General features: G+C 36.9%; 1 protein-coding gene across 1 annotated transcript; it reads right to left on the bottom strand.

Moving 5' to 3' along the window:
• Window positions 1–218: 218 nt before the first annotated feature.
• LOC146137661 (GRB2-associated and regulator of MAPK protein 1-like) lies at window positions 219–25,401 on the bottom strand. The gene is made up of 14 exons (XM_083393573.1): window positions 25,264–25,401; window positions 24,356–24,444; window positions 23,859–23,982; window positions 23,334–23,513; window positions 22,331–22,422; window positions 19,958–20,159; window positions 17,023–17,130; window positions 14,791–14,891; window positions 11,418–11,996; window positions 10,561–10,685; window positions 8,783–9,043; window positions 4,588–4,682; window positions 4,094–4,164; window positions 219–2,883 (listed from the first exon to the last, which is right to left on the bottom strand). Exons 1-14 carry the CDS (start codon window positions 25,363–25,365, stop codon window positions 2,697–2,699), a joined length of 2,316 nt encoding a protein of 771 aa, XP_083249699.1. The 5' UTR covers window positions 25,366–25,401; the 3' UTR covers window positions 219–2,696.
• Between the last annotated feature and the right edge of the window lie 714 nt (window positions 25,402–26,115).

Genomic DNA, 26,115 nt, shown 5'->3' with positions numbered 1-26,115 from the left:
AACCCTGTTTACATTGTACTTCACAATTATCATCCAAAATTCTGGTTTGCTGCCGGGCACCAAGCAAAGGTTATATGGAGCGGTTTGGCTAAACTGACTTCCTTTAAAGTAATCTTTACCATTCTTCAGAAAGGTGAGCACTAAACAAAAGGACAACGGCAGAACGGGATATCTGCACTTGCAAAGATTGTTTTTCAAAATGAAACGAGTTGAAGAAAGTTAAAAGAATTGCACATCGAAATGGACACAATGTTACGTACGCCATGGACACAGTAAAGCTAATTGATACGAAAAAACTGGCAAAATGCGCTAGCTGACAAGCGTACAGTAAGAACGAGTGTTAGCCACAAAAAGGTATTCGAGCAATACAGTGTCAACTAGAGAATTTCTTAGAGGACAAACAGGTTATCAAAATGCAGTCAAAGTACGTCATCAGCTTATTCATAACGCCACAAGTTGACGTAAAACATAAATTCAGAAGTATACAGTGTAGAAATTGGAGAGCGTTTTTTGACAAACATAACAAACAACCGTGGCAAAAATCATTGATTATCTTATACACAATTTCCCCAACTAAAACAAAAAACAAACGGTTTTAAATTTACGTTGATGGGAACTGTTTAGGCATAAAACAAACGAAAAAAAACACTGCGCTCATACCAATCACTGCACGATTTTTTTCTACATACATATTTTCACAGTTCAGTCTGATAATAAATATATAAAGTCATACTACAGGTTTCTATTCGGAAAGGGTTTTACTTACAAATGGCAATGGCTAGCTGCATACATGGTTTATTAGGCGCAAAACTGGGGCAAGATTCGTCGTCGTTGCTCTGATCATACTTTTTACCTCAATCTTGGAAGACTGAACGCTTTAAGCGCAGCCAATATGTGCGTGCAGTGTTAAGGGACTTGGTATAGTAAAACACCTTCAAATAATTTGCCTTACTGAGGTTTGTCCTAGAATTCTCTGCAACTATGTTTGAATTGGGGTCGAAATATTCGATTTCTAAACACAGAACATTTTAGACTCGAGCCAGACCAGATTGAAAACAACACAGCACATTTGAAACGAAAATAAATATTAATTAACGGCAATGGCGGGCGTGCATTTGAAAAAGGGTGTATAAAATTGACGAAAATCAAAAACGATGCAGTTGGGTTAAAACTGAAATAGAACGTACAAATGACCCAAATTAATAGATAATTAGGTCAGAAAACAAAATTCGAAAAAAAACGACATAAAATTTTATAGAAAGACAGATCGACAGATCATTCAAGAATGGCATACTTTTCATAAAAAAATCCGGCAATCAATGTGGAAAGCTGAAAAATAGACGGTTGGCTACACCAGACATCTAATAAATATATTTGGTGCAAGAACGGCACGATCACAATAAGACACGGTAAAAAACAGATCACGTTATACCGCTTTGAAAGTGGTCAAGCTGCCGTACCGAATAAAAATGCCATGTAAGAAAATAACTAACAGATTAAAAAAAGTTTTTTTTAAAACTGCCTAAATTAAAAAAAATAAAGGAGTACAGCTCATAATGAAATGGACACAATATTGATGAAACGCGTTACAAAATGGAAACAAAGCAATGGCTAAATCTTAAAGCAAATGAAACAAAAAGAGTCATTATCGCAAGGTAACTACAAAATTAACAGTATAAAGCTAGACAAGGCAAAGTACATAAAACGAGAATGTTTTTCGGCTATACGATGTGAAGATTTTGACTTTTAGTAAAAATACAATAAACAATTTTAAACAAATTTAGAAGATAAGATAGACAAAAGTTCTTTCTATTGCAAGCGGCGTCAAAGTGTGGCGTTCGCGTTGTTTCGCACAATATTTCACTGCAATCATTAATATTGAACAAGCGTATATTCGTCAACATAACGTCGCATGCAGCGATTCAAAAAGGCAGATGTAGACAAAGTATGTCGGCTCAAAGTTCGGTTTTAAAGGACGTCTGTTATATAAATCGACAATAAGCAATAAAAACATTGATGTGACGTGCCAAAACCTTGTTGGACATGCCAAACGTGCCAAAAGTTATGTCATGCAAAACATTTTTACAAAACAAGGGTTTTCACGAAAGTTTAAAAACCGAAGTAAGTTGCGTTTTTTCATGTAAAACGTTGTAGTTCATGAGTGAACAGGAAAATAGTATTACGATATGGATATCAGATATTATCGACAAGTAAAAGTATCTCGGTATTCGTACGATACTAGGGTGTTGATATGAAACTGAAGTTGTTATAGCTATGGTTTGCGATCAGCCTGCGCATTTAACTGAATGATTTTGATCAAAGAATGTAAAATTAACATACGAATGAAACTATGCCTTACTACCCTAAAGCAAATTTAGTCCTAATAACGCGAAAACATTCTCTTCTCTACTTTTGGTCGTTTTAAGCTTTTCCAGTTTTGCATGGTTCGATGACGTATTTGGTTAAAGTATCGGAAATCGGTATAAGCACTGGACAGCAATCTCAGGCTTCCTTAGGACAAACACAGCATTTTAAAACAAACGAAAACATGCGCGGAACCGTTTGAAAGTTACGCAAAATTTTCAAGCCTAAATAATTCGAATTTCTAATGTCAAGATTATTCGTTCAGCCTGGCTAGGCCACTTTGTCGTTGAAACAAAATCAGACAACAAAACAAAACGATGACGTCACGATTATCACGTGGCCTCGGCCGTGGCCATCTTGGGCCGCCAGCCCTGCAAAAAACGCGTGATCTTGTATCGGTAAAGCTTGCTCAGCTCAAAGTCCATTTCGAGGATCTCTTCGGTGAGTTCTGTGAGCATTTGGCCGTCAATGCGCTCGTTGTAGAAGTACTGAACCACGTCCTCGCTCAAGCCTATGTGCCTGTGGGGAGATTTGGCCATTAGAATGTTTTTAACTTGTTTCAACGTCAATTGAAACTTTTCTTAATTGAGAGTTGATTTTCAGCCTATATTTGGTTGGTTCTTCGAATGAAGGAATTTTTAAATACTGTACTAGATTTTAAATTAAAAATCGAAACTTATTGGCGTGTTTTGATTAAATCATTCACGTTTGCTAAATTCGGATAGTTTTTTTTGCCAAAAATTAAGTTATAAGATTGTTAGTTGGTCAGCGGATTAGGGGAAAAGTCCTCATTCACAAAAACTTCACAAAAACCTAGTTTGCGTTTGTGTCATATTTGTTTTGAAGAACGTGAAATTTATTTTTCTACATACAAAACGCGACATGTAGAGGTGAACTATATCTAAATGGTCGGAAAAAATTCTCGCCATTACTCAGAAAATTAGAGTTTGCAGATTGGTTTCTGCGATTTCAAGTGTGAACTCCCATTTATTGGAATTCGTTGCCGAACTCCCGAAGTTCTCTGAAAAGCGAATATAGCAGAAAAATCGTTCCTACATTACCTAATACGATTGTACTAGATTTAGTCAAAATATGGCTTTAACCTGCAATATACCGAATGTTTAAAAACAAACGATTCGCGTTGCCCCTCAATAGAAGTCAAATACAAAAACTATAAATCGACATATCGGTTTGTCGATAATATGGGCCGATATTCCGCTCTTACCGATATATCAATTTCTTTTACCGATATATCAGTATCGCTTTTAACGATATACCAGTATAGCTATTTAGCCGATATTTAACTATAAAATTTTATATATAGCTTGCCTAAATAAAAACACATATTTCTTAGTTTTAGAACTTGCAATTTTGCGATTTATTTTGATTTTCATTTCGGACTGATTCAGCATTGGTCACGCAAAGTTAATATACAAAAAAAAGTTGTATTATACAACAGGTAGATTGAATGCTATTTGCTTTTCACTATCATTTAATTTAAATTATTACAATACTAAGATATATAAAAAAAAAATCTCTATCGGTATAGGTCCAAAAAATTAAAATATAGTCACTCCGACGAAAATTCGAATTAAGATACTCAAGATGCTCATAGCAGTGAACTATATTTATAGTATTATACCTAAACAAATTGTCGGTTTGGAAGATTTGTACTTAGTTTAATCAATATCAAATTAATCGTGTGCGGATTTTGCTGCCAGGCCCTTACCTTAACGAATGCGTAACTTCCTCGACTGACATTGCTGTAATGACGTCAGGCGGATTCCACCCAGTTGGAGACTGCAACGATAAAAGATACAAATAAAATCAACTGAAACGTTTCGAGAAACATTTTTATGATGTTTTCAGCCAATTTGGCCTGATTTTTATGATGTAAATTATGTACAATTGTACATTATGCAAGCGTTTTAACAGCACGATGCTCCAACACGGTAAAGCACTGTTTTTCCGGATAGTAATTATTTTGCATAGATTATATTACTCTTATTTCGCAGAGTTTGGTTGTTATTTAATTTATACTATTTGTTCTTAAAATAGATGAATCGAGATTGGCGGGCCTCCGACAGCTTTCATTTGCTTTTTAATATCCCTATTATGTTGTACGTACACTTGATACAGTATTCGAACGACAAAAAAACATTACGGTACACAATAAAAGTGACAATTACACAAATGAAATGGGCTCTGAGCAACGAAACTCACGGCAAGGTAACTTTTCTGCGACATTTTCGAGCGACATGAAACGGTTTCCAGTTCTTCGCTGAAGGCAGAGCGCGAAGCAAGGTCGTCGTTCGAGCCTTTAAAAAGAAAAATCAACGGTTTCAGGGTCCAAAACGTAGCATATAAACAAAGAATAAAACTCAAAAGTTTAAAAACCCGACTAAAACCAGGATAAGACATATTTAAAAGGAATATATATTTAGCCTAAACTGGCATCGTCAGTTCCCTAATTATCATAAAATCATTCGAAATTTATATTGTTTTTAAAAAATGTCTGATTTACTGGGGTTTTTAAACTTTGCTTTTTGTTGTTTATATCCGCGTTAACGAAACAGTGATCGACAAGCAGGAACCTGCTGCCAATAATTTTGGATTCCATAAAGATACGCCCTTCTAAATACACAAAGAAAGATCACACACACATGTGTGTTAGCAACTGCGATCTAGCTTTTTGACAAACGATTACGGCTTACGTATCAATAGTACACTGAAAGCCATCGCAGACTCACCGAATCTGTCGATCAATGATGCAAGTAGGAAATGCTAGAAAAACAACTAGCCTGCAGTGAGGTTCGAACTCACCACCCCTGGTCATACCGTGACCGTCGCTCTACCAACTGAGCTATGCAGGCTCAGAGAGGAGCGAGTCGAGAAACAACTATACGCCAATGCTTGCTAAATTCTGTCAGTACAAGCAACTTCACACTGAAGGGATCAAACAGTACCATTGCTTGCATCATAGATCGACAAATTCGGTGAGTCTACGATGGCTTTCGGTGGACTATACGCAATGTTCCTTTTATTAGTTAATGAAAACGAGCTATTGATCCCCTTATATTGAGGTTGTTTGTACGGACAGCATCAAGCAATGGTACAATGTTTGTTTCTGAATACCATCAAAGGAATTTTCTCAAAACAAAAACAAACAAAAACAAACAAAAAAAACATTAGGTAACGAAGACATACTGTATTTATTTCGCCAAGTAAAGAACTTTTGAAATTCGAAATTCAAACTATGGTCGTTGAAGCCTAGAGAAAAGACATAAACATTTATAGAACAACCTAATTTCACATTAGGGCAGCGCTTCTAAACCGGTGCGCCGCAGCGCATTGGTGCGCCATGGAAGTCTGCCAGGTGCGCCGCGAGCAAATGGAAAAACTAATTTAATATATAAAACATGTATTTTTACTTTTCTTTTAAGCGTAGCTTATTGATTCCGCAGTACTTTCAAGTATAAAACACAATAAGACCTACAAAGCAACAACATCTAAATCAGATAATTTATAGCCTAATACCATAGTACCAAGACCACCGACATAATAACGCCAAAGTCGCAGTAATTACCACGACAAAATAAGATCTAAAAAGTCAAATTAAGCCCAAAATTCATCGGAGTAAGACTTAAATAGACAAAACTACGCCCAAGACTGTAGAGAAAGGATATGTGATGATTGGGGGGAACCTGTTTGGCATTGGCCGTTGGCTGTCGGCATTTGGGCGCCGCTGTTTTGGCCCCGGATTTTTTGCTCCTGTTTGGGGTTATGGGCGGGTAGTTGGTGGTGCTAGGAATTTGGTTAGGGTTGAAAATATTCGGGGAGTTAGTGATAGCTATGGATGGTGTTTGGGGTTAGATAAAAGGTTATATATAGGCCTTATTTTGGCCATTTAGGCGACTAATAGGTTTTAGTCTTATGTATACGCCTTATTCCTAACTGTCTTTTATTCCGAAGTTGATGTTGTTCTTATTTTGGTCTCAAGGCTGGAGTCTCTTTAAGCTATGCAACTATAAAGCCTATATAATAAAAATTTCAAGCAATTTAAGAGAAATAGAGGTACACCTCAAAAATTTCGCGCTCTCTTCGCTCGCAAAGTGCGCCGCCACGTTTTTAAATGTCTCCAAGTGCGCCCCCAAGTAAAAAAGGTTAAGAAACACTTCTTAGGGAAACAAAACAGAACGGAAAATCAATAAACAGAAAAGTGTCGTATGCCATCTGGACCAACGTCTTTGATCGGCAGATTTAAATAATCAAAAAAGTTGATTTAATGCTTTTATTTTTAAGCTTATACGACCAGGTTGTTGAGAGCTCATTTTTAGGGTTCTGTAAAGCTAACATTACCTTCTTGAGTCTTTAGTTTGGCGGTCTTGCATGGACGAAGTGCCCTTGGAATAACCTTCGCGTACATTTTATTTTATGACAGAATAATTAACCCTCAAGTTTTTAAAAATGTACACAACTGCACATGGTTGCTTACATCATCCTTTTTTTGATATATTTACGCACATTTTAGAAATTTTAACTTGGCACAGACCGACAATTATAACAATCTTCTTCAAGTGAAACAAAAACTTTCAAATTACAAGCGCTTAGTTTGAAAGGTCTCACATTAATCTCCTTTTTAATCACGATTTCTAAATTTGGACGCTAAACCGCTGTAGGTAAAGATTTGCATAACTTTTCTTTAACGCAAAAACCTTGCACTCAAAATACATCCAACCAACATAAATAGAAAGAAATACAAACAAATTTTCAATGCGGAATATCAAACCATGCAGTGTTACTTATGTTTGGCTACCTACATATAGTATGCCTAGCTACCTACATAAAGTATGTTGAGCTTCCAACATAAACGCAATAAAGCGACAGCAGGCCGGCTTGTGAAACTGCACACGCCGAGAAAATCCGCCGGTGCGTAAAGTGAAAGTTTGCAAAACAGGGGGGACAATAGGAAAAGGGTGGTCCTTTCTTGTATTTATAGTTGGAACGACTGTATTGACAAGGTTGTCAGCAGGCCAGGACAAGCCAAAGAGAAAGTAAACCGCCCTGGCAAATATCTTCCATTTCACGTTGACGACCGTAAAACACATGTTACTTAATTCGGACTAACAAACCAACTTCGAACTTTTTTTAATAGAATACAAAATGATAGCGCTGTCTACAAAAACATGCATCGGCGCTAGCTTAATTCAATTTATCATATTTTTCTGGTGTTGTGGAAATTAAAAATAGAATGGCCGGAATTAAGTTTCATTTAAGAGTTCACTTGTTACTGATTGAATGTATTACGAAGTTACAACAAGTCATAAGGAAGTAGTTAACACAAACTTATACAACAGTCTGACTTCAGGTATCTTAAACTCATTAAAGTTTGCTTTCTACAGTTTACAATGCTACTTAAACAATTCTTAAAATTCAAGTTTTCTATGTCAACAACCCAGATACTTTGCAAATTTTGTTTTGTTCGTCATCACTACAGCTAAACACAGTTTCAATGTCAGTTACATTTTCACAAATAGCCTTTGCTTTTTTTAAGGTCAAGTTTTAGCAGGTGAAACACGGTCTGAGTTTGTGGGTACTCAATAGTTAATCAAAAACTAAACTGAAAACAAAATAAAAACAGAAAATCGTTAAAAATTTTCTTGGAAAAATGCTTTAAATCCACATAGAGTTAGGGGTTAAAAATCGATTGGATGTCAAAAGTTTGTTTTCGACGCCGTTGGAAAGTTCGTTAGACTTGCGACGCACCGACCAACATGAATTTTACTAGTTTTTTTTTATTTGGTTGTTTGTAGCAGAAAATCAAAATCAATAGCTGCATTTTTTTAATTTCTTACCAACACTTAATTGGCATATCTCAGGCTTTCTAATATATATCAAAAGGCATTTTGGTTCGAATAAACATGTCAACGTTTTACCACCGCAATTGAGTTTGTATACGAATTATAACAATCGTTATGCAAGGCCCATATAAAATTAAAACGACGTACGAGGGCTTCCCGACGCACAGTTTAGGAACCTCTAGGTTTAACACAGTAATTTTCAACCTTTCATGACTAACGGCAAACCTTAAAAATAATAAATAGATTTTCGGCAACCGACGGAAATTTTCGTTGAATATTTTACTGAAATATCCATTTAAATGGAACTGGAACAACACAGTCAACTTAAAACATGTAGGAAAAAATAATGGCCTCTAATCGTACACCAATAGTTGTATCAAGAAGCTTACCAATTGAGCAAAAAATCAGATTCTTAAAATTCTCAAATACCTATCGGCACCCTTGAATATTAGAAATGGCACACCAGGGCGCCGCGGCACCCCGGTTGAGAACCACTGGTTTAACCAAAAAGCCAAAAAATATTATTGGGACTTCCTTTAGCGGTCGTGTCCACTCACCATTCAACAGCGAATTGGCGACGGCCTCCATACTCGAAAAGTCGCCGTCGTGCAAATCGGGCAAAGTCAGCTTGGTACGAGCATCCTGGGTTTCCCCCAAGGCGGGAGTAGGCCCCTGGGGCTTTTCGCCCTCGTCCCGGGCGTCCGGCGCCGGGGCCTGATCGGGGTCTAGTCGAAGCGAAGGTGAGCCTTTGGACGGTGGGGCATCCCCTCTAACGCGAGGCTCTTCGATTGAGGATGGGTCGCCATTTTGAAGTTTTTCTGAAGAACATTTTACGTCAAGTTCAGCCGAGTGTACACTACACAGGTTGTTTACATATTAATATTGTTGTTTATTTGGAGGATTAATTCCTCGTCTAAAACTTCTAGCTGTCGATATTTCTATTGTAACAAATAACATCCCCCAATGATATAGGTTTCTTAAACAACTTTATTGTCATCTGTATTTTGAAATAAGGTTGTTTGGGATCTTTAAAAATATTTTTGTTTATTTTTATGGTATCTATGCACAGGGGTAGATTTTCCCTCTGGATCAATACTTCGAATTACATTTATTTGACCCAACAAAGTTGTTCTTGCTTTTCAAGTCAGAAACTCTAATTGGCAAAAACACAATCCGAACCAAATATGCTGACTCAGAATTGGAAATTTTCATTACTTTCTAGTTTATTTCCAAAAATAAAATAATTGAAAAAAAAATTATCGCTTTGAGTATGACGTAACACTTCATTGTAGTATGGCAGAAAGCTGGCGACTTGGCGACTATGTCGGCCGAAGAATCAGATGGAAAACCGAAGAAATTAGCCCCCAAAAAAAATTTTGTAAAAAAAATAAAAAAGCCAGTGTTAGGCATATAGATTGTTTATTAGTTTAAAAAGTACTAAATTTCGATAGAACTGTCGTGCAATGCAGTTTTACTTGATTTGGCAAGTACTTCTTTATTAAGTTAAAAAAGCAATCATGATAGTCGCCATTCCTGTTAAATAGACAGGTATGACATTCGCATAGGCATAACGAGGATATACTGGTCCATGCTGTTCCATTTAAGGCTTAAACTATATTTTTGGCTGTTTTAATCACGTAAACGCAAAAAAATTTGGCGCTTCGCGCAAACTTCGGCCTCTTTTAGCTGTGCTTGTTTTTCTCCTAGACATGTCCACCCCCAGTCCCCAAGCTGTACTTCAGCATACCCCATATTTATTTCTTTATGGTACAAAAAAAATTGCGACTATACGGCGCAACTTTTGGCTAGTTCATTTACTTCCTAATAGTCTTGTTTATCGCCTAAACATGGCAAGGTTGATACATTCCTATGAAGAACACATAATTCATAATTTGTCACCAGAAGGCTGGCAAGGTTCTGCCAGCCTGCTTCATTGTGATGTAACACCAATAGAATGTAAAATGGAAGACATCATTATAACAGTTTACATGAACTGAATTTTGGTTTATTTATGCTATTAGTTCGCAATCATTACATGCGCTAGACGTTTTTTGGTAAGTCTATAGCATTATTAAAACATAACCTTGCATTTCAAGACTTGCTTCGGAAATGCAGCAGTAAAAACCACATTAAAATAAATCTGTCATTAAGTAATTTGGTGTTCACTCAACGTAAGGTGCACTAGGCAGATATGCTGAATTATTTAAAGGACTAAACACATAGATTAAACACCACAAATATGTAAGGGGTCCGCGACTATTTGAAAGCACCAAAAAGGGGCCACGGGTACAAAAAGGTTAAGAACCACTGCTGTACTGGATAACGAAGAATTTACCGGGCTTAAGGCCTTCAGGGCTCCTCTCCAACGAATCCACGGAGACCTTTCGAACTTCCGGAGGATTCCACTCTTCCCAGATGCTGTCCTCCTCCTCTTTTTCGGCTCCGTTGTCTCCGTTGACACTAATTAATCGTCGACCGTGCGTTTATTATGTTTTTGACTTTTTCATTAGTTTATTTTATTATTCCCTTGCTATGTTTATGTATTATACTTTACTTTACCATGCCAGCATAGGCGAAATATATATTTCTTTAAAAATGATCTTCGATCCTCGTTTTACTTGGGTTTTACATCGATCGACAAGCAGAATATTATATATACGTAGTCATATATATTGTTTATTATTGAGAAAGCCAAGAAACATTGTTACTTTGAACATGATATATAAAGCGATAGAGATCGGTATAAGGGAGGACTACATTTTGAAGGACCGGCCTTCATCAAATTTAGTGTATGTTTGAACATGGAAATATAATTTACCTCGTTAAGTTACTATATAGCCTGAAAATAAATCGCTATGCTTAGTGGAGTAATAGTGTTGGGGTGAGTCAAAATGGAAAAATAGCATTGTTGGTTGAGTTATCACAATCCGACAACTAAAGCCTTTCGGGCGACAACGGGACGCTGAACAGTTTTTGCCTTGTTTTACTGTTTTTTTTTATATGGGCTGGCTTCCGTAAAGGCGCTGTAATGTGACACTTCAGTTCAGCAAAGTTGAATAACATTTAATATAAAGAAAAGGCCTGGTAATAACAATTACTTGATTATTGCAAAAAAGCGCTAGAAAATAATACATAGCTAATGGAATTGTTGAGAAAAAAGAAAGTAATTTATATTTCGTCACAACCACTCACGTTTTTTCTTCCTGGGAGCGACTCGGAAAATCCTTTGAAACCGGAAGCGGAACGCCGGAGGCTTTGGAATTTACGGTGACGGAAGAAGAAGTGGGCGGCGACGTCGAATTTACGGAAACGGAAGATGATGACGACGACGAATGGACGGAAAATGGAGTCGGAGCGGGTCGAGCCGGCATATCCTGGGGAACTCGGCCGCGGAACTTGGGGGGCACCGGGGGCCCGCTGGAAAGCGATTCGGGGGGGAATGGGGGCGGGGGTGGGGCGGTGTGGCTGAACCGACGTACCGGAACCGGGGACGCCGCGTTCCTAGGGGGTAACGGGGGCCCGCTTCCGGTCCCCTTGGATACTTGGGGAATAGGCAGGGAGCGTCTGGACATGCTCCCGCTTTTTGGAGGGCCTTTTCCTTGGGAAGGGGAGCTTTCGCCCCCCTGGGATAAAAGCTGGATGGCCGAGTAGGGGCGAAGGGCCGGCGCCCTTGGTCTGACCTTCAGGTGGACCTGCCGCTGGTTGGCGTTAGAGGGGAGCGGCGTGGGATTGGTCGGTCGCAGATGACGTGGAACGTGGAAGCGAACAGATCTGCGGCGAGAAAAGCGAGGGATCGGTTAGGTCAGTTGTTCTCAACCGGGGTGCCGCGGTACCCTGGGGTGCCATTTTTAATGCCCAAGGGTGCCGAGAAATATTTGAGAATCTTTAAGAACACCACAGCGCACAAGAATATTACATTAATATACGATTATACATGTCTCGAAATGCGAAAACCTAATTCCTAGCCCTACATTTAAAAACCAAGGCGCTAAATTAATAATGAATGTTAGAATTTACAGTCGGCGTAATTAGCAACCGGTGATAATTTTGTAGTGCTAATTAAGCACGTAACAGCCACATAGTAAATAGAGACAGCAATTAACCGAACAAGAGGAATATCTCCCATTTCTTGACTAAAAAGGCCAGGTGGCAATTTTGGTTGATTTTGCGAGTCGCCTATTCTTTGTGTGAAGCCAATAAAGTGAGAATATTTCATTTCGACGGGTTGAATCGAGTTTTATTATTTTTCAGAATAACGGTGTTAGGTGTTGTGTTTTGCAAAAGCTACACGGTTAACAGTAATGTCACAGCAGATGAAAGAAAGAAATAAAAAATCGTAACAGGCTGCACTAATTAAATAAAAGAATGGACACTTTTGGTAAATTTTTAATTTTCCTTTATTCATTCCGTGCAGCCGTTTTATGGAGAATTTTACAACACTTTCGAGGCAATTGGGAATGTGCCGTTCTGTTGAATTACTGTTATGGCTTATCTTTAGGTAAATAATTTAAACGCCTGACACGACGCTCTATTAGTCTATTACAGTGGTTTTCAGCCTTTTTAGCATACGGACCGCTAAAATTTTAAAGCAAGTTTTGCGAACCGGTGGACCGTCAAAATTCAAAATCAACCCAAAATTTGATAAGGCAACCGTACGCAACTAAAACACTTCCTATAGCTTTCACATACAACAAACTTTAAGGCTTAAACAAGCTGTAGCCTACTTTTAAACAGTTGAACACTTGCAGCATTGTGACGTACAATGAAGTCCAAAGTGAACCATTAACTCTACGTTACGTCACAATGCTGCAAGTTACGGAGCTTACAAGTTCTACATTTGATGGATAAGCCTCAAACATCTTGAATTTTGCAATTGAGATATAAAATTGTAATATATTTGACAACAATGCGACATAACCAAGATTAGGTAATCAAATATGTCAGCTCCGTAAGAAGGCGCGCTTGCTGATTACTTCCTGGTAGCAAATGACAATAAGGAAAAAGCTATTACAATAAAGTGAACGCTATTATTATATTATAACAAGTGACATACATTCAAACATTGGATTAACGAGGGTGGGGCTAATATTAGATTTTCCTAAGCAATATCAAGGGTATATATATATATACTGCACGGCTGAATTATTAACTTTAAAACGAAAACCAACCTAACTATTTATCAACGCTAACGGGGCGATACATAATTATTTATGTTAATCTGGGCAAGCACAAAACAAGACACATCGTTTTTTCTTAGAAATAAGCATGGTATTGGTAACCCTGTAAACAATCTTTACCCTTCAGGCATTATTATTCTCCAAACGTGTCGAAATTGTCTTATTAACAAACAAACCGACACCACCATGTTTAAATCAGTTCATAAATTTTAATAACAAAGTTAACTTTTTCTCACCAGCTTTATAGTTCTTCTGATAATAATCTCAAAACTTTTTTTTAAAGCTGCATAGGTTACGATATACTGCTTTTAAGTGTTCAAACCTAAAAAAAACCTTGGAATACTGCAAAACCTCTACCATGTCTATATCAAGATTAAATAACAACGGCGGCCTGTCAAACTTCCGCTTAAAGCAGTTGTTCAAGGCACGGAAAACGCCATCTTTCCATGCCAATGCCAGTGTCCGCGACTGGTAATGCAGTATCTCCCTGACTCATAATTTCGAACTCTATGCGTTATTTCGCCGCTACATGCTCAATGTTCAGTCATAACATAAAGCTTGCTAAAGAGAGCAATTGGGTTTTAGTAACCGATAGCTGACACATAAGCGAATAGTACGAGGTGATTCATTTGATACAAATATAGAGCCTCACATTACAAATGAGCAAGACTTGCGTTCCCAAAGTAATTGCCTTTTGGGCGTTAAAAACGCGGGCAATTCGAAACGAAGACTATTTTCGTAATAGAGCTGAGCACAGTTTGCAAAGCGTGGCACTCAAACAATAAAAAACAACCTTTGGACATCCTGATCCTAAATCCAACTGTCCGTAACTCTATAATGCACACAAAACCACACGTCCATAAATCACATTTCTGACAAACTCAATGCCCTAGGCAAGGCATAAATTGGAATGAGAGGGTCATCACCAGAACCAAGGTAGAAAGTGTAAACCTGACCGCTGACTATTTATTTTCTAGATTTGTAGATTTTTTCTGATTTCAACACGTGCTTATTGGTCTAGTCTTGCTAGTCCTATTGGTTAGTGTCCTGAATAATAACATTTTTTCGATAGTGAAGTGCGGATATATTTGCAGATGATAATAAATGACGTGTTGAATATGTTTAAATAGGCAAAGCTATTGAAAATAACACTTTAACTATAATGTATTCTGGGCTAAAAATGTGATTTAAGCGTTGAGCAGTACAAAACGCTGCATGGTCTGACAAATTATGGCAGAAAAGCCCATGTCAGTATCGCTAATCGCTATATATCACTTTGCTATGGGCATCGATCCCTTCATACTTCCAAACGGCAAAATATAAACATACACAATACATATATGTCCAATTTCCAGCAAACTAGTTGTTTTTTCCAACGTAGCACTTACTTGCAATAGTTGTCGATGCTGGTAACACTGCTCTGTAGTTGTGTTGTCATGTAGGAGGTCTGCACGTAGGTCTGGTACTTCTTGCGGTCGCTCGGGTTCTCCTGCAAATAAATACGCTCATGAGTGCCTATATGACTTACGGGTCAGTGTTTCAACGTAAAAGTTCATTAGTTGTTGTTGTTTTTTACTGGAAAGCGTTTAAGAGTTTAACGAAAAAAGGCAATGGATAGTTTTTTCGCTGTTTTTTCTCTTTGAACTGTTGGACATCTTCAAAACAAAACGCCCTATGCTTTTCATATCTATTAAAGTTTGGAGGAATAAAACCTTAAAAGAAAATTTGTGCAAAACTGAACAATTATGAACTAAAAAATTGGAAGCTTTAAACGCCATTTTCACAATTAAAAAAATAAAAGTAAGGAATAATTAAATTCAATTAGTTCACAATCCATTTAGTTTAAAGCGCAATTTATTCATACACGAATTAGGTTAGAAATAAAATTAGAGCATGTAAGCAATTCGCAAATTAGATTGTAACAACAATCAGAATTAGCCGCATTTTGCTCAATTCTTGTAGTTGGCAAATGTCCAAGTCTGTGTCTGTGCGTGGTGATGGTGAATATATTCAAGTTTACAACGCAACTATAAGACACACTTTTTGATTCCAATTAGGCAATTTTGCGTTTTAATACATTCACAATGATGACATCACAAACGGTGCGCATCTTTTGAATTTACATTCATACAAGCGCATGCGTTTAGGATTAGTTACAACATTCTTGTTTGCGTGATTTGAGCGGATAAGTCCGAAATGTGTTGAAATGGTTTGTTGTTGATATCAGGGGATCAACACGATAAGGTAGACCTTAGCGCATACCGCTAATGTCTGGCACTTGTAGCTATATATGCATCTAATGCTTCCTAAGACAGCGCTCAAACATGCAAAACTTTGCTTTTACAGAGGTGTGTGACTGTGTGTGGTGTTGTTTTAAGTTCGATGCCGACCTTTGAGTCACCAAGACAAACGCCAGTCGAGGTTACTCCGGGTCATAAGAGGAGGGTATCCGGTTCTCAGCAAGGAAGCAGCGACTCATATAATTAGCTGGCGTTAGGCGACAATAGACCGCAGTGACCAACTGCTTTCTGTGGGACAGCACTTCAAATTTACGTAATTTATAGCACTTCGAAATATTTCTTCGTTTTAGTGCTTTTTGCGTTTCTTCATTTCTGTAATTTTTAAGATAAGTTAATAGCAAGGGCCGTGGCCTTTTGCTTTGCAGATTTTAAACGATATTCACAACCCCCGCCTTTGATTTCAAAAGTATCTTTAAAATGATTCAAAACGGTTTTCCTTGGCACAAAAAACTCGTAAAAATCACTTGTTTTTAGTTTTAAAAATGTAAATGCAATACAAAGAACTGAAAATTTGTGCGGACGATTTGTTTTTTCGGTAGAATGGTTGCCCTTACGTAATTGCAAGAACCTGAATTTATGTTTTTGCTGACACTAGAGAACAGGGAATAACTTGCTAAACATCGAGATAGTTGCGCTACTTCACAATTAAAAGAGTTAGAAGTAAGATTTTCTACAAAAATAGCATATTATAGCTACAATTTTTTTCAGTGCTTTTGTTTTTTGTCAAAAAACGACACGGCCACTCTGTAGTATGGTAATTTATTGGTAATGAACTGACTGCATGGCTCACTAGTAAGCCTTGGACCACAGTTCGGAAACAATTAGTCGTTGAAGAAAGATTAACTCGTTATTTTTTTCGAGGAAAACACAAATTTAAACAAAACTAACGCAAACAGAAATACAAAACTGCAATACTTGATTTTTTCAGCAGCAGTTTTTTTTAATGGCATCTGCAAAACTAGCAGCTCCTACTCAATCATCCTACGGCCTACGCGCATTGACCAACGACAGAAATTCCATTTAAATATCACGCAACCTAAACGGATGGAAAAATTTAGCCGAAATATAACGTTACCTAACCAGATATTGAAAACAAGGCGTTATCGATAAGAAAATTAATTTTCAAAGTACTCTGGCGGCAAGAAGCAAATCACCCCTTTTTTGTAAAGGGTTAAGATGTCACGCACTCTAAACGGGTGTCGAATCGAGCCGGAATTTCAACATTACTTAATCATATACAGAAATAGAAACATGGCAATATCGGTGTAGGCAAGTTTAATTTTTAAGTTCTGAGGCGGCAATAAGCAAAGCACTTCCTACCTGCGGGTTGACGATGGCCGAGGGAAGGAAAAAGGTTGCAGCAGTTGCCGAAAACTCGGTAATGCGTTGGAAGGGTGTCACAGCCAACACTATGTCGTGCTCCTCGATCTAAAAAAGACAAAGTACATTAAACAGGCGTCGGGTTACAATTTGGGATGTACGATACTTGATATTTTATTCTGATACCGATACCCGATATTTAAGAGAAAAAGTATCGCCATCCGATACGATATCGAATGACGTCATTACTCTGCTAAAACACGTAAAGAGGTATTTTTTCAGGTTATGACGTCTCCATTTGCTTTATCGTTGAGAAGTTTATTTACATTACATGTAGTTTTTAATCTGCTATTTTTTAATAATTTTAACTTTCAAGTTTGAATTGCTGGGCTAAATCACAAATCTTGGCTGAAATCTCATTATTAATTTGGTATCGTATCGGCAGCATACCAGCCTAGTATCGGACGAGTGCCGATATTACCACTTGGTATTGTGTATCGCCTCCACTATTATCTGACATCGCTAGTTGCAACGCGTTTTCATTTGAACGTTTTCGTTTTATTAATTTGGGTATTTTGTTGCAATTATAACCACAGAAATAGTCACGTAAACGCCATTTGGTTTCGGACAGCACAACTTTCACCCCAAAAATATCGGATATCGACATCGGAAAAAATACGATACATTTTTAAATTTTAATATAAACCAGCAGGCCAAAACGACCCAAGTCGTTAAAAAACAGGGAGGAACCTAGCCGTTTAAAGCGAGGACGAATCCCGGTCACAAACAAAGACTGGAATGTAACGCAGCAACCGAAAGTGGGGCAACCGAAAGTCATGAGCTTGATGTTTACGCAGGCGTGAGATAATAAGCGACTAACAGTTTTAACGCCTTGTAAGGGTTTTCGTTGGGACACACACAGCACGTTATGCCGTTATGGGTTGCTTGATAAACAAATGATATATGACAAACAACTAACATTGCGATTATTTGTGCCGGTCGATTTTTCAGGAAACAAGTCGTATTTTTTGGCGATGAATTTTACCTTTTTAAGAGGGTAAATACTATCAATCGGAACTGTAACGTACATTGGCTTTTACTGTGCAAGTTTCAAATCTGTCTGCTATGTGATGTTATTATCAGCATTTTAACTTGACTTTATCAACACAACAAAAGTTCTGAAGTGGGTACACTTGGATGCGGTATAACAAAAAAACATTTTTGTATAGAAATACAAAACAATTCCATTCCAGGAATGCCGATAATGTTTATGCCCTAACAAAATCGCTCTGACATGATTGATTGTCGCTCCATGTAACAACGGTTGCGCCTTGATTCGCGGTTTAAATACACACAAAACAAGACGCTAAGCCTTCCATCCACCTTTGCATTACACTCTGGCGGAAAAGGTGGGAGCAAGTAGTTTAAGATTTAACGTTTAAGAAACAGGTCAGAGATGTTTATAAGTATATATAGATAAGTTTGAAATAGCTATAACTTTGCCAGAAACCAATTTGTTTTACCGGAATAGTATTTCCTAGTTGTGAAAACTGAACTTATAGTTATACTTTAGTATATATCTACGTCTATGATCTCCAACCAACGTTTTACTGCCTTCGTTTGAAACGCACAGTTAAATCTTTCGGCTCAGAAAAACAAAAATCCGAATTAAAAGCGCGCTTCTAAGCGTACGTTTTTTCGGATCCTTTCTACCGATAACTAAAACATTTTTACGATCTCGCATATGTGTCTATATTGTGCACTACACAGTTTTAGCTACGTTGTGCGCGTAACATGGCAATGAGATTACGTTAGATGAGAGACAGGTGTTTTACGACTGAAATTTATTACGGCAAGGACTCTATTGCTACCAGCGCAGTAAAATACATAAAGCTACCTTTAGCGGCCTTCTTTTAAGCCAGTGGTTCTCAAAGTATGGGTCGCACAGGGTCAAAAAATGGGTTGCTCTATGGTGATTCAATCCTGCGCAAACGAACTTTTTTCATTTCATTTTTCAAGTATTTTCTATTCAATCATAACTGAATTATTGCATCATAAGCTTTTCACGTGGTTTCAAATCTGTAACCCGGATTATTGCATCATAAGTGGTTTTATGAACATTTTGATGGCAACCAGCTACTGGTGTAAGCTTTTGTCACCACAACAAGCCACGCTGATATTATAAAGGAAGAAATTCAGTTTCACCAATCACACTAAAATAAATCAATCATTTGTTTGTAATCAATCATTGTTTCATGGTTGTCTGTGTCTTTTTTTTATTTCATGCATATCAGAAAAAGTACATTTTTTTATGTTTGAGGCTTGGGTCGTGAGATGCTCATAAAATTCAGTTTGGGTCGCGTTCAAAAAAGTTTGAGAACCACTGTTTTAAGCAATGTAGGCGATCCACATCACGCAAACAATACACAGTAACATACTACACAACCGGGCGGAAACAGCTAATTTAGACAAGTGTAGGCTATGGGTGAAAAACGCGAAAAACTTTACTTTGTTTTACATTGGCAAAACGGCCTGGAGGCCATGTGATGCACTAATGAGCCCCCCAAAAAACTTTTAGACATACGAATTTTTCAAATATAGTTTATTTACGGCTATCATACGGACCACAGCTACAAGACAAATCTCAAACAAAAATAAATAGTTCGCGGCCCAGTAAAAATCGCCAAACGGCCCACACTTGATCTGCGACTCACAGTATGCCGACCACTGGACTTGACACAATAGGGTGCTTTTAAATAATTAAGGGTTTTCTTCGATATAATATTTTACATTGGTAATGATTTTTAGAGTATTTGGCTGAAATTCGCTTTTTTATTTAACTTTGGCTTTTAATGTAATATTTTCTCAGAAATTTATTTCATTGGATCGCTTATAATGTTTATTTAAAATTATATCTACAAACAGGTCAACTTACACTCATGAGCTTGAGGTGCATGCCCGAACGCAGCACGAACTCGTCTTTGGGCGACCTCGTCCGATTCGACGTCACGATGACGGTAATCGGGTAGTTGACGTTGATTGACAGCTCGTCAATCGACATGTCACGTGACCGCTGCGCTTGAGCGACCTCTATCGGCGAGCGGGTGGCGAAGGTGCCGCGAAGAGTAAGCGGCAATCTGACCATATAGGTAAATGAAGCACTGTTAAGTAACGCAGAGTAGCAAATTGATAAAATGATAAGAGTTTGTGGATAGGGTACGAATACCAACAACGCCAATAGCATGTTAGAAAGTTGTCGCGAAGGCTGAGCGGCAATCTGATCAATGGCAGTAAAGCAATAATGAGTTGCGCAGAGTAGCGGATTAAAAAAATTAAGGTATCAAATTTGGGGTAAAGGGTTTAAATGCCGACCTCACCAATAGCTTGTTACAAAGCTGCTTTGAAGGGAGAGTGGCTATCTGACCAATGGCAATGAAGCACTGATAAGTTACGCAGAGTAGCATACCGACAAGTGTTTGTGGTTGTGATATGCAGTGCTCTTCAACCGGGAATATCGTACACCCTAGGGTGTACTACAATTGTTAAAGGGTGTACCACATTGATGAGGTGTAGTGGGGTGTACAAGATACCGCAATGTAATAACCCTATGATCAGGTATCATAATAAATAAACAGGTTTATTACCAGACTGACTGGACTACCGGAGTGTACAATAGATGGCACAACATTTATTCAAGTGTACGTATCGCGTAAGATGCTATACTCTATTTGTAACATCATAACACAAATATTTCCCTTGATAATCGTTATCTGTAGTGAATTGCGTACTCTGGGATGTACAAGTTCTCCACCAAACGTAAAAGTGTGTACTGTTCCAAAAAAGGTTGACAAGCACTGGTATAGGGTTCGAATACAGACCTCGCCAATAGCTAGTTTGAAAGCTGCTTTGAAGGGCGAGTGGCATTCTGTCCAAAGACAGGTAAAGCGTTGGTATGTTGCGGTAGAAAGAGAGTTGTGGCCAGGGTTGTACGATCCTTGGTGTTTTATTCTAATATTAATACCTGGTAGGCGATATTTTGGCTTAAAATACGTCATTGTTCAAGCCATTGACTTAAGTTATTACAACACTGGTTGACGGCACGTTGCGGGAGCAAACTGCATTAAAAAAGTCTGTGCTATCAGCTGAACATGGAAAATGCATAACTGGGTTGCCGCACTCCGCAGCATTCCATAATTCGATAAGGCGTACTCATTCTGCCTTGTCGCGTCTCTTGTAAAACACGACGCCCAAACGAAATATAGGTGTGTTTCATGTAATACATAAAAAAAGCGATAGCAGACCTAAAAATCCAAATTGTAATTTTGCCAAAAATCGAAATTGTAATTTTGCCACAATGTCATTTCTGTTCATAAATATCACAAAATATGGCTGGATTTTTGCGAGATAAGCGTACATTTCTAGTTGAATTCGCACAGCCGTCACATGACACGTTAAACATAGTGTTAAGAATGAATAAGCTATTAACATAAAAACAACTTTCACCCACTAGTTTCGAGAAACATCTCGCCCACACGTTTTTAACGGCGCTACTATTGTTGCAGTAAAACAACTAGGTAAAAACTAACCAAGCATTGGGTTTAAGGTAGATTTAAATATGTCTGACAATTACACAGAACCGTTTAAAAAATTCCAGTCACTGTAAAAACTGACAAACGTAAAATTAATGTTGTTATTAACCGAGGAAAAGGCGCATTCGCTCTCTGATCAAGACAATCGGCAAAATGTTGAACATACTTACCGTCTACGTTGGCGAGTAGAACGCATACTTGGACAGCTAAATAATTCTTGTCGACAAATTTGAATTGGGGAGATTTGCTGCTAATTCCATTTCTAATGTATATTGTGAATTACAATATTTGGGAATTGGGAATATATCTAGTGTGTACTAATTAGTATTAAAATTTGTGAATACATTTGGTGTGTGTGTCTACTCCAGTACCAATCATTATTATTAACAGAAAATGCTATACTTTGAGTAACAGCGTTTTTCAGTTATACAGTCGTAACAAGGTTTTACTCATCCCAATCCCGGCGTACGAATCATTTTCATTCACGTTCTATTAAAATATATACATATTGGTTAACGGTAAATTCCCATTTAGATTCTAGTCTTTGCAGATTCGGCAATTCTCAACGAAAATTGGAAAAGTGTAGAGCCCTAATTTTAATCGTAATTTAATTTTGAAAATCTAAAAAAAGTATTGTTGTATAACTCTGGACAAGTACGGTAAAAAATGTCCAAAATAAAAAATGCCGGATTTGGGCTACAACTTAATTTAACACTTACGGAAGGCTTTCGTTAAGTCGGGTGTTGTGCACGATTAATGCCACCTGCTGCGGTGTCCTCGACATGACCTTGGAGATGAAGCGGCTCGCTGGCTACAAGATAAACAATAGGCATGACATTTTAAGAAGGTCTTTATTCGGGGTATCCGAAATATTTAAAAAATTTAAGTTTGCCAAATTTGGTGCCAAGGTGGTAACACTATTCACACTTTTCTGATATGAGGGGTGATATCGGCATAGACATGGGATTTCCTTAATAAATTTAAATATGAGACTAGGTCCTACCAATATTGGAATGTATTTTAAAACCAATAGATTCAGAATATGCAAGTTAAAACAGTGTAGTGATAAAACTCAAGTTTAATGTTGCGCCTTGTTTACACCAATTAAAGAAAAACATTTATACAGCGTTGTGGCTAGTACTTGTAGCAGTGGTATATTTTCTGAATTATCATGTTCTTACGTTTCAAAACAATATGGATGGTAATGTTAAGTCACATTCTTATCTACTGGTACTGTCTAATGTCAATTTGCATACTGGCGTCCAAACTTTGATAATTGTAATGCTTCCTGCTAGCTGTCTCGTTAGAAACTTACGTACCAATACCTTAAACACACTTACAAATCATTTATGTGATGATGTACAAATTTCTAAAAAAAAGTTACAAACAATATTGTGATGTTCATTAATAATTATACATTTTGCCTATTTGTTTGACATGCCTTTAAAAATACTATATCGTGACATAAATAGTATAATTATTGCTAAATGGGTAAAAATCATTTCTGGAGTAGCTTGTTTACTTACGTTGCTTTGCTTGCAATTTTTTGGCCCAAAATATACAGAAGTATTTAAATTTCGCGAAATACAATGCTTGCATTCAAACATTAAAATCTACATATAAATGGCCAAAATAAAACAAAGGCAGGCCATATGGAATGAAATAGATCGGATGCTTAAAGGCATGCCTATATACATATATTGAAATCAGCCAAATACTTACCTTGTTCGGATTTCCCACGACTGGTTGCACGTCGGAGCGGCTCACAAGAGTTAATTCGTCGCCACGTTCCAGGAACACCGAATTACTCCCCTCCGCGTTTTGTACTTGAACAGGAACATGGTCTAAGACGTAGATTTTCGAAGGGAAGTAGTCGGCCACCTCTTGGATGGTCCTAAACATCTGCACACAAAATAAGCATGTGAACCTTCAAGAGAGTTCATCTACAACGTGAGGATTGGGGAAATATTAAAATTCCCTTTTTATAAAAAAAATGTATATATATTAGAGATACGGTTTACCAATAATATCTGCCGATATTTGGCTTCTGCCAATATATCGTTATCGGTTAATGCAGGCCGATGGTTTGGTCGATATTTTAGTATGAAGATATGACATAATTTTCCTGTACAACAAACAACTTATCCATTTTTTTGTTATTTAGAAAAATTTGGGTTTTAACATCACACCAAGCTAATATTAAAAATACAAGGAAATTAGAAAGCAATGTGAAAATAAAATTCTTGCCTTTAATGGAGTTTCATCTCTTTCATACTCATGACTGATTCTAAAAGACCCAACAAATTCATTGGAAATCTCAAGTTGCTTTCCCATCACATAATGGCCCTCTTCTATGGTTTGGGCAACAGTTCTGTGAAGTATACAGTATATACATATATATATATATATATATATATATACATAAACAACTTGACTAAACTTTTGCATCCTATACACACAAATGCCACTGAAGAATCTGTTCTTACAGTTAAAAGAATACAAAAGAACTGATGCCACAAACAAAGTAATTGTCACAATTGGTTGGGTACTTTGACTAAAAGTTCCAAATATCAGTTGATAAAAACATTATTTCTTCTATATTATATCAATAAATAAGTATATATTTCTACAGTTTAAGAAAAAAATGACATCAGCAGCATGAGCCATCTTTTACCAAATATTCAAATTTTATATAATATATATATATACTATAAGCATTGTCACATCAAATTTGTAGATCAGACCTTGTAAGCAATCGTCGTCCGAAGAGCATCACTGGTTCATTTTCCGGTAGTCCATATTTTTCTGAAGTTTCTCCAGAAACTTTGACTATCTGCAAACAAAAAATAATAGTTATTACTTTGAACTACACTTGAATGTGAAATAAATTTTGCTTGTTATACAAATATACCCAAATCACTTAGACAACTTCTATTTAAAATAGGTTTGTTGTACTTATTACAACAAACAAACTGTTTATGTACAAATGTAAAATAATTTTGTACAAATAAAAAAAATAATTTTGTCAAAAACCCAATTTATTTTTTTATCATGATATTTAAAAAAAATTCCAAAGTAAGATAATTAGAAGTCAAACTGTGTAATGTTAAAAGCCTGATTTATTTTTTTATTATATTAAAAAAGAATTCAGAAGTAAGATGATTAAAATTCAAACTGTGTAATGTCAAAAGTCCGATTTATTTATACCAGCGGTTCTCAACCAGTGGGCCATGGCTCACTGATGGGCCATAAGAACATTTGAGGTGGGCCACAGACAAAATTAAAAAAGCTAGATTTAGTTTAATTTGTATCACTATATTTAATTTTACAGGAATAATGGGTTGGTGAGGAATTGCAAATGTAAATTTATTGTTCGGCCGCAAGCATCTCACTAATGCACAGTTGAATAAATAATCTGTTTTGAAACATATTCTGCTGTGTTTTGTTCTAAACCTATTTTATAGTTTTTTTCTTTCATAAAATTTCGGGCCACAGAATTTTTTTGCAATGTAAATGGGCCACGAAAGACAAAAGGTTGAGAACCACTGACTTAGACAGCTTCTATTTAAAATAGGTTTGTTGTACTTATTACAACCAACAAACTGTTTTAACTTGAAATAAAACAAACTACAAATATATAAATCATAAACACCTGAGGAAATCCATACTTCTTTTCAATTTCTTTAATATCCACTGCTTGAGTGGTCCAATTGACAGAAGAACCAGCTGCCAATATATTGTCAATGCTGTCCATGTTTAACACTGAAAAGATCACACTCGATCAAGCCAGACAGGCAAAAATTAAAACATAATGTACACATCCAACTGCAGAATGATAAAAGTTTAACATTAGTTGTGTTTGTATCTTGTATGTATCACATGTGAGTGTTAAATCATGCAACTGGAACTGCAATGAAATGGTTACTGCAATGATTTACCAAGATAGTTTCTTAGGCAGTCTTGGTGTTCTTGTGGTTTAGTAAGATGCTGGTCATTAGTGTCATTTTTTGGATGATTCAGTATTTTGTTGGAGTTAAAAAAAATGTTGTCTGGGATTATATGCAATGCCAAGTGCAAAATAAAAGACCAAAAAAACGAAGAAGCTATTTACCCAGACACTGAATTAGTTTAATTCAACAAATATAATAACCAAGATTATATAACCAGAAAAAAGCAATCCAGGCAAATAGCCTACGGCTATGGGCACTTCCTATGGCTATTTACATGGCTAACAAAGTAATTTAAATCTATTCCAGAATGATGCATAAAAATTGTGTAAAACTAGGGAATTTAAACTTAATACTACCACCAATCAAACGTTAACCCCAACCCTAACCTAAATCAACGCCTATTCACGTATGGGTGCAAGTGTAAAAAAGCGATTCGAGTAAAAAGCCATTTCCCGGGAATTTTTTTTTTAATCTCGGTTATTCAGCAACATAGCAAAACTTAAAAAAATTGTCGTTTTTGACTGATATAAAGATAAAAATATTACCAACCCTGT

Source organism: Ascidiella aspersa, chromosome 7 (assembly GCF_963924565.1).
Source record: "Ascidiella aspersa chromosome 7, kaAscAspe10.2, whole genome shotgun sequence".
NCBI lineage: Eukaryota > Metazoa > Chordata > Ascidiacea > Phlebobranchia > Ascidiidae > Ascidiella > Ascidiella aspersa.
Note: the sequence above shows the minus strand (reverse complement) of the source record. Positions and strands in the feature narration are given on the sequence as shown.